This window comes from Trichosurus vulpecula, chromosome 4, assembly GCF_011100635.1.
Source record: "Trichosurus vulpecula isolate mTriVul1 chromosome 4, mTriVul1.pri, whole genome shotgun sequence".
Lineage (NCBI taxonomy): Eukaryota > Metazoa > Chordata > Mammalia > Diprotodontia > Phalangeridae > Trichosurus > Trichosurus vulpecula.
Window position 1 is genome coordinate 310,330,965 of NC_050576.1, and position 10,013 is coordinate 310,340,977.

Consider the following 10,013-nt stretch of genomic DNA (forward strand, 5'->3'; position numbering starts at 1 on the left):
TTCCTAAGTAACAGACTGCCTGGAAATTAAAATGGATTAACAAACTTTACAGACTCCATGACACAAGAAGAAATGTTAAAGCCAAAGATTGAAACAAAGAAGAAAATATAAAGTATCTCATGTCAAAAACACCTGATTTATAAAATAAAACCGGGCGATAAAATTTAAGAATCATTGGAATATGAAGAATCTATGATCAAAGAAAGATCCCAGATACTATATTACAAGAAAATGTCTCAGATATGTTAAAAGCAAGATAGTGAAATGAAAATATATGGAATCCACTAGTAATTTCATGAAATAAACCCCAAATGAAAACTCTTGGGGACATCACAGTTGAAATATAGAGATTCTAGATCAAAAATAAAATATAGCAAGTAGCTAGAAATAAAGCTATTAAGTACCAAGGAACCATAGTTAGAATTAAACAAGACTAAACAGTTAGCAAATAAAGGAACAGAAAGTATGTAAGACAATATTGCAAAAAGCAAGTTAAGCTATCTATCTATCTGTCTATCTATCTATTTACATAGAGGGAGAAAGAGAAGGGATTGAGAAATAGAGAGAAGGGGGAGGGAAAGAGGGAGAGAGAGAGAGGGAAGGGGGGAGGGAGGGTGGGAGAGAGAGACAGAAACAAAGACAGAGACAGAGAGAGACTTCCATTTAAGCCTACCTTACCCAGCAAGTATAATCCTACACAGTTAGAAAACAGATCTTTTTTCTTATTATTTAATATCATATTCTCTGAATTACATGTAAAAACAATTTTAACATTCTTTTTTTTTTCAAATTTTGAGTTCCAAATTGCCTCCCTCCTGCCCCCACCATTGAGAAAGCAAGCAATTTGACAGAGATTATACATGTGCAGTCAAACAAAATATATTCCAATGTAAGTCATTTTGTGAAAGAAAACAGCCAAAAAAAAAACCAAGAAAAATGAAGAAAGTGAGAAAAAAGTATCTTTGATCTGCATTCAGGCCCTACTAGTTCTTTCTCTGGAGTTGGAAACTTTCATAAGCCCTACAGAATTGTCTTAAATCAGTAAATGGATCTCTAATGAAAAAAAAAAAACTTCCAAGAATTCTTGATGAAAAGACTGGAACTGAGTGAGAAATCTGCAATATAAACATGGGAGTCAGTAGAAATAAAGAAATATAAATGCAAGTAAGCAACCAGAGTTGGCATTATAAGAATAAACTTTGTATGTTCTAATGGAGAAGATGATAAAAGTATATCTTCAAAGTCCTAATTTTATCAGGAGATAATTGCATTTTGATGATTTTAAAAGTAAGAGAGGGGAAATGAATGCACTAAGGAAACATAACAAAGAAAGGTGGTAGAACTTATCTCACAGAATTAGTGTGTGCAAATAAAAGTCTCTATGAATCAGGAAGGTGTGAGGGAATAGGCTTCAAATGTATTTCACTTTCACTTGAACTGGAATAAGAGGACCAAACACAAATTGTTTGAGAAAGACATGTATTACACTCAACATAAAAACAGGAGAAAATAAAAAATGGGGTTGGAGAGGAAAGGAAGATTCAGGGATATATTCCTCCTAAGCAAAATATACCTAAGGCTCAAAAGATGAGGGAGTATCATAGAGAGAGACTTAAAAGAAGAGAAAATATGAGAATCTATAATTAGGGTCTGGATGAGAGGAAAAGAATAACAAGGGAGGAGAAGCTTATTGTATCAAATATAGAGCATCAGTACAGAACAAGACCCTCTTCTTAAAAAGACATAACAGGGAACAAAGAGGAAAAAATGGTTAGAAAAAAGATGATGGAAGATAATACACACTTAATGATCATAATTGTGATTGTGCATCAGAATAAGTCACTATCAAAATAGAAGTGGATAGCAGGATGGGTTAGAAAGCAGAATCTAACAACACATAATTTAGCAGAAACACATTTAACACAGATGCAAATAGTGGCAAAGTAAGGGATTGTAGGAATATTGATTATGCATCAGCTGAAAACAAACAGAGTTAGGACTACTATTTCAGACAGCAAAACAGCAAAAAAAATGATTTAGTTAAGAGAGATAAACAGAGAATAAAAGAAACAAAAGGTATAATAAACTTGCTGAAAAGTATAATAAACATTGAATTAATTTCAATACTTAACATAGATGCATTGATTAATTCAGCATTTAAATATTTAACAGGAAATCTAAACAGTTTACAGGGAGAAATAGACAATAAAACTATAGGAATGGAGTAGCTCAAATATTCACTTTAAGAGTGAGATGAATCTAACAGAAAAAGAAAGAAAAATAGCTTTGGGAAAACAGGTTTATTAGTTATCTGTGGGAGGAGCTGTAATTTGATACAGACATTCTGGGATGCAATCTGGAATTATGTCCATAATTTATTAAAATATGCATACTTCCTGCCTCCATAATGGTATTAATTTATTTTTGCCCCAAAGATATTTAAGAAATAAAAAAGGATCCATAGGTACAATATATTTATAGCAGCTCTTCTTTTATTGGCAAAATACTAGAAACTAAGGTGATCCTCATCAATTCAAAAATGGCTCAACAAAATTATGTTATATGATTGAAACAAAATTCTCTTTCATTGTAAGAGATCAAAGAAACCCAGAAAGATATATGTGACCTGATAGATGTTACAGTGACTAGAAATTAGAGAACAATTTATAATGACATTGCACCTGGTCAATACAATAATCAAGAATATTTCCATAGGACTGATAATAAAAAAAAATCTATCAATCTCCTTATGATGATGATGGGGGTGATGGTGATGGGGATTGAAGAAATATGCAAAATGTGACACAAATTTTTGTAGTTTGTCAGTACTGGAATTTGTTTTGCTTGGCAATACATATTTGCCACAAGAGTTTCTTTTGCTCTGTTTTGTTTTCCACTCGAAAATTATGAGAAAGGGAAAATGAATGGGAGGGAGAAAAAGGAAATGCTATATAGTTTTAAAAAAAGATTTCAAAAATAAAATATTGGGAACCACTTTCCCATGAAAAACAATAAAAAAAGTTGCCAAATGGATTAACAAACAAAAACAACAATTTGTTCTACACAAGGAATGCACTCAAAAAATTAAAATTCTTACCAAGTTAAAGTGCTAATGTAGAATTCATTGTTTCAGCCAGATGCTTAAAATAAGAATGACCACCATAATTTCGTACAAGAAAGCTACAAAAATAAGTACACGTAGGAGAGATGAACAGGACAATTACATTATTCTTAAAGATATCATTCATATTGAAACAACTGCTTTTGTCTTAGCCTGTACCTATCATTTTATTATTTTAGGGAATCCACTGTGTGAAAATGCAATTCAGCAACATAGACTGGAAAATTATTCATAAATCATTATTTTAAGGAATTTCCTGGAAGAATGAGATGCGAAAATATTTGCCCATGGTGACACTTAATAAGATTCATTAAAAAAAAACAGTTGGAAGAATAACTTTCTGCTGTTAAAGATGGCTTCCTATACATAACTTGCTTTTTGTCAAAAAAAAATGGCTTCAAAAGAGAGAATGTAAATACTGATAAACTTATGTCATACATATATAAGTTATTGAGAAGTTTGAGGTCAAATCTATGTCCTTATAACTAGTCCTAAAATTCCCTCCCAGTTTTTTTTTTATTTTCAGAGTATTTCCTCACTAATAAATTTATAATTTTTTAAGTTTTTATCATTTTCTTGAGATCTTTACTATCCTGACTGCTTTGTTGTAAATAGCAGTTATTTCTTTGTTTAAAAATACCTTAGTGTTTCTCACTCCCTGTATGATAAAGTCCATACTCCTCACAGCTTAGCAATCAACATTTCTCTTGACTCTCTTATCTCCCATTAGTTTCTAATAGGTTCTTTCAACTATATCCAGCTTACTATTCCTCAAACATTGCTGTGCATTTTGAACTGGTGAGCTTCTTATTCTGTAGTTTCTCCTGTTTGGACATCCTTTCTTTCTTCCATTAGTGGTTTAATAAGTGGGGAATATATAAAGAAAATGCCTCAGTTTGTTGATATCTATTTACTAGAAATACATACAGCAGATGTTTGGTAGTTTAGTTCTTACAGGAAGTCAGTATTACTCTTCAAATTAACAATAGACCAAAGTCTCTGAGCTACCAGAAACTGTCAAAAAGAAAAACAACCATATAAACAAAACAAAAAAGAAACTTTATTGGTGAGAAAAAGAATGGCTGAAACTGTGCTGAAAGTTGTCGCTGAATTGTCAGCTGTTATCTGACATTAATTGACAAGAAATTAGAGAAATGTTTATGTTCATCTCTTGACAGCCTTGTATCAATGCACAATTAATGTCAGGGCCAAGTAAAAAGGTCAATCAAATAGCAGTCCTGTCCACCTATTATACAAATGTCAGATTTGGCAAACCCATATTGTAGCTTTAAATTAACTGCCATGAAAAATCCATGATAATAAGTTCCTTGGCTGCAATCTATTCATTGGAATTCATGGTATGATCATGAATTTGTCAGGCAGAATTATTAATAGTGTATATATTTCACATGGAATATTATATCATTGTTTATGGTGGGATAAATGATGTCTCCCCATAATCTGGTACCACTCTTTATAATATTATATTCTATTTTTCTCTACAGAGATATGGCTAAACTGGATTACTCTTCAGAGATATGGCTGAACCAGATTACTCTTCTCTACCCTCACCCCAAGATATCTGAACACTCCTGTGTACTTACTTTTAAAAAAATACTTCTCCTTATCTATAGCATGAACATTATCTTCCAGTCCAGCTACTTAATTCCAATCCATGCTTTAAAACTCAAACGAAATGCTACCTTCTCCAAGTTCTTTCCTACTTTTCTGTCAGCATGACACCCTATAAAACTTTACATAATATTACATTTTTCATGGCTTGATTATATTAATAAGGCAAAACATTTAATTTTAATTATATGTGTTCGTATTTTAGCCCTGACCACACCATAAGCTCCATATCATTTTCAGGGACTATAAAACTTTATATTTGCCTAACTGTTGCCTACATATTTGCCTATAGTTGCCTGACTGCTCTGTACACAGAGGGAGCATCTCCTTTCATCCTCCAATTACCATAAAGTAAGAGGTACATGAATAGTTGTCCTTTTAATATAGATGAGCAAACTGGGCCAAAGAGATTTTAAAAGACTCACACAAGGTCATACATCTTGTAATCTTATGGAGCTGAGACTAGAACTTGTCATATGACAGATTCTTCTTCTACTACCTCTTATTCTCTTTTAAAAATAAAAGGCACATGGACACTTTGTAGATGTCAAATTAATGAATGCAAATTAAGAAGTGTAAGCTTTGTATATAAACAATATATTATAGTGACACTATCATTATGGCAAAAAAGTGGTTTAATTTAGAAAGGCTATCATTTTTATTTGTTTGGGATAGTTCTCCTTGGGTTACTTAAATTTGCCTTTTCATTCTTCAACTAGATTTTAAGTTCCTTGAATGGAAAGACAGAATTGTAAAGACTTTGTGGGTTTGATACATATGGATAACCGGTAAGTATTTGATTGATTAAAGTCCCAAACATTGATATCCTATTGTGCTATTTTCATAGATCATTCTAGCCATACTTTGTAGCTGAACCAAATCATCATCATCATCATCATCATCATCATCATCCTTTTCATCCTCATGTAATCACATACTGTTCTTCACTTCTCAGTGAAATTAAAAAAGCACCACATTAATATCATTCTAAAATATTACATAACATTTATATCTCATTTTGCAAGAAGAATGAAAGAAAAATCTTTTGAGAATTTGTAGTTTGGAAAAATGCAACTATAGCATAAAAGGATAGTACAAATAAGAATGAAAAAATGAACAAAAAATCTGTTATATAATGGTAAATTCAACATACTATGACTATTATAAAAGCATGAAGCATTTGGCAATAAATATATATGACTCAGAGAGATAAATGTAATATGAGTATCCACTACTATCACTTCCATGGGAAAAGGATATTGTTTATAAGAATGAAATACTATTTGGTAATCCTGAGCCCGGTGTCACTGTGTGGAATTGAGTCAATGGTGGTCCTACACCCCAAACACATAAATATAAGTGGTCCTTGGGACAATGTTAGACAGTGATTGTACATAAGATGACAGATTATTCAATCAAAGGTAGCAAGAGAGTCAGAAGACAGTGACCATGGGGAATGGTTAAATTGGATTTACCTATTTGGATGACTCAGAGACATGACAATAATCTGTTTACATTCTTATTTTTCTATTATGTAATACATTTATTTTCCCATTATTTTGAGGCAAATGTATTTAGCTATGAATACATACATACATATGGATACAAAAATGTGTAACATAGAGCTAACGAGATCTACTTTTATTCATAAGTATATATAAACATATACAATAACATGTGCTCATAAATGTCTATTTTTCATATCAAAAGATAGGCGCACATAACTTTATGATGTAAATAATAAAGGCTATTTTTGTACCAAGCAGAGTAACTAGAATACTGCTTTGAAATAGAGTTGGCGCAGGCAAGGCCAAGGTGGGGGAAGACAGGCAGTAACTCACCTGAGCTCTCCCCCCAAACCCCTCCAAACACCTTTAAATAATGCTACAAAATAATTCCTGGAGCAGCAGAACCCACAAAAGGATGGAGTGAAATAACTTTCAAACCAAAGACAACTCAGAAAGTCAGCAGGAAATGTCTGCTGCACCTGGGTGAGAGTGGAACATAGTCCAGTACAGGCCATACCAAGCAAACCAGGAGCTGCTGAAACAGGAACAATAGCAGCTTCTTCCAGAACTCTCAGCCCACGGATAGTAAGAGGATCAAACAACTGGTCAGAAGGAGATTATGGAGGTCTCTTTGCTAATACTAAGGCAGGTCTCTAGTTGCTTTGCAAATACTCAGATCGAGGACATAGTCCTGGGTGTCAGTTCCAGAGCAAGGAGGAGCATTAGCATACCAGAGCTTCTGGCTGCAGGGCAACAGAGAGCCCTGTCACAGTTCCAGGGCAGAAAAGAGTGCTCGTGGTCACTCACAGTCCAGAGTACAAGCCAGGATAGCATCTCCTTCTATCATACTACCTTGGAAGAACTGAAAACTTGAAGGTTGCTAGAGGTATCTCTGAAAACAGCTGCACAAAACCCCTGATGCTTAGGACAGTGTGCCCTCCACCCTGGAGGCAGAGCCCTACTTTAACGAAGAAGTAAAAGTCAAGAAATAGGCTGAGAAAATGAGCAAACAACAGAAAAAAATTCTCACCATAGGAAGTTACTATGGTGACAAGGAATATAAAAATATACACTAAAGTCAAAGCTCCTACATCTAAAGCCTCCAAGAAAAATATGAATTGTCCCAGGCCATGGAAGAGCTCAAAAAAGGATTTTGAAAATAAGGTAAGATAGGTAGAGGAAAAATTGGAAAGAGAAATGAGAGTGATGCAAGAAAATCATGAAAAATGAGTCAACAGCTTGATAAAGGAGATACCAAAAAATATTAAAGAAAATAACACTTAAAACACAGACCAAGCCAAATGGTAAATGGTGCACAAAAAGCCACTGAAGAGAAGAATGCCTTAAAAAGAATTGGCCAAATGGGAAAAGAGGCACAAAAATACGCAGGAAAAAAAAAACTTAAAAATTGAATCGGCCCAATGAAAAAGGAAGTACAAAAGTTCACTGAATGAAAAAGTTCCTTGAGAATCGCAACTGAGTAAATGGAAGCTAATGACTTTATGGGACATAAAAAAACAATAAAATAATAAAACAAAACTGAAAGTATGGAAAAATAGAAGATAATATGAAATAGCTCTCTGGAAAAATTACTGATCTGGAAAATAGATCCAGGAGGGATAATAAAATTTGAAAATTATCGGACTACCTGAAAGCTATGATAAAAAAAAAGTAGCCTAGACATCATCATTCAAGAAATTACTAAGGAAAACTGTCCTGATATTCTAAAACCAGAGGGTGAAATGGAAATTTAAAGAGCACACTAATCACCTCCTGAAATAGATCACAAAATGAAAACTCCCATGAAAGTTGTTGCAAAATTCTAAGCTCTCAGATCACAGAGAAAACATTGAAAGAAGCCAGGAAAAAAAAACCAGCCACAGTCAGGATAACTAAAATTTAGCAGCTTCTACAGAGGGTTTGAAATATGATATCCTGGAGCACAAAAGAGCTAGGATTACAACCAACGATCACCTACCCAGCAAAACTGAGTACAATCTTTTGGGGGGAAAAATGGATATTCAACGAAATAGAGCACTTTCAAGAATTCTTGATGAGAAGACCAGAGCTGAATAGAAAATTTGATTTTCAAATATAAGACTCAAGAGAAGCATAAAAAGGTAAACAGTAAAGTGAAATTATAAAGGACTTAATAAAGTGTTTATACATGGGAAGATTTCACTTTTAACTCATAAGAACTTTCCCATTAGGACTGATAGAAGGAGTATATATTGACAAAGGGCACAGGAGTAAGTTGAATATGAAGGAATGACATCTAAAAAAATAAAATAAAGGTGTACAAGAGGAATATAATAGAAGAAAGGGAAAAGGAGAGGCAGAATGGGATGAGTTATCTCACATAAAAGAGGCAAGTAAAAGCTCTTGCAGTGGAGGGCACAAGGGGGGAGATGAGGGAGAATAAGTGAACTTTGCTCTCATGAGAATTGGCTGAAACAGGAAATAGCATACACACTCAATTGGGTATAGAAATCTATCTTACCCATAGGAAATTAGGAAGGGAAGGGAAGGGAGTAGCAGAAGGGGAGTGATAGAAGGGATGGCAGATTGGGGGACAGGGTAGTCTGAAGTAAAACACTTTTGATGAGGGACACTGTGAAAAGAGAAAGAGAATAGAATAAACAGATGGAGAAATAAGATGGAGAGAAATAGCAATACTGATTGTGAAAAAACATTTAAAGCAAGTTTCTCTGATAAAAGTCTCATTTCTCAAACAAAAAAAAACGAATCAAATTTACAAAAGAGCCATTCCCCAATTCTGATATAATAAGTTAATTGATATAATTACTGATTTATAAGATGTAATTATTGATATAATAATTGATATAGTTCCCTCTTCCGGTGACGGGCCTGACAGAAATTAAAAATGGTTCAGCGTCTGACATATCGCCGTAGGCTGTCCTACAATACAGCTTCCAACAAAACTCGGCTGTCACGAATCCCGGGTAACAGAATTGTTTACCTTTATACCAAGAAAGTTGGAAAAGCACCAGAATCAGCCTGTGGTGTATGCCCAGGAAGACTTCGAGGTGTTCGTGCAGTGAGACCTAAAGTTCTTATGAGGTTATCGAAGACAAAAAAGCATGTCAGCAGGGCTTATGGCGGCTCCATGTGTGCTAAGTGTGTCCGTGACAGGATCAAGCGTGCTTTCCTGATTGAGGAGCAGAAAATTGTTGTGAAGGTGTTGAAGGCACAAGCACAAAGTCAAAAAAGTAAATAAAAAGGATATGTTTTTTGAATAATAAAGAAAATTAAAATTTGAAAAAAAAAATAAATAATTGATATAAAAATAAATTGATAAAAGATACAAACAGCTTTCAGAGGAAGCAACCAAAGCTATCTATAGCCATATGAATAAAATGCTCTAATTCACTATTGATTGGAGATATGCGAATTAAATCAATGAAGAGGTACTACTTCATACCTATTAGACTGACTAATAGGACAGATAAGGGAAATGACAAATGGTGGGGGAGATGTGGGGGAAAATGGGGCATTAATGCACTGTTGGTGGAGTTATGAACTGATTCAACCATTCTGTAGAGCAATGTGTAACTGTGCCTAGAGGACTACAAAATCACACATACACTTTGACCTAGCAATAGCATTACTAGATCTGTATAACCCAAAAGAGATAAAAAACAAAAAGTACAAAGATCTATCGATCTGTCTATATGTATGTATACATGTGTATATATATACATATATTATATATAATTTATAGCCGCTCTTTT

General features: G+C 33.8%; 1 protein-coding gene across 1 annotated transcript; it reads left to right on the forward strand.

The window, feature by feature from the left end:
- The first annotated feature begins 9,115 nt into the window (after positions 1 to 9,115).
- Positions 9,116 to 9,544, forward strand: LOC118848286 (60S ribosomal protein L34-like). Its single transcript, XM_036757124.1, has one exon. It carries the CDS (start codon positions 9,146 to 9,148, stop codon positions 9,497 to 9,499), a length of 354 nt encoding a protein of 117 aa, XP_036613019.1. The 5' UTR covers positions 9,116 to 9,145; the 3' UTR covers positions 9,500 to 9,544.
- The last annotated feature ends 469 nt before the right edge of the window (positions 9,545 to 10,013 follow it).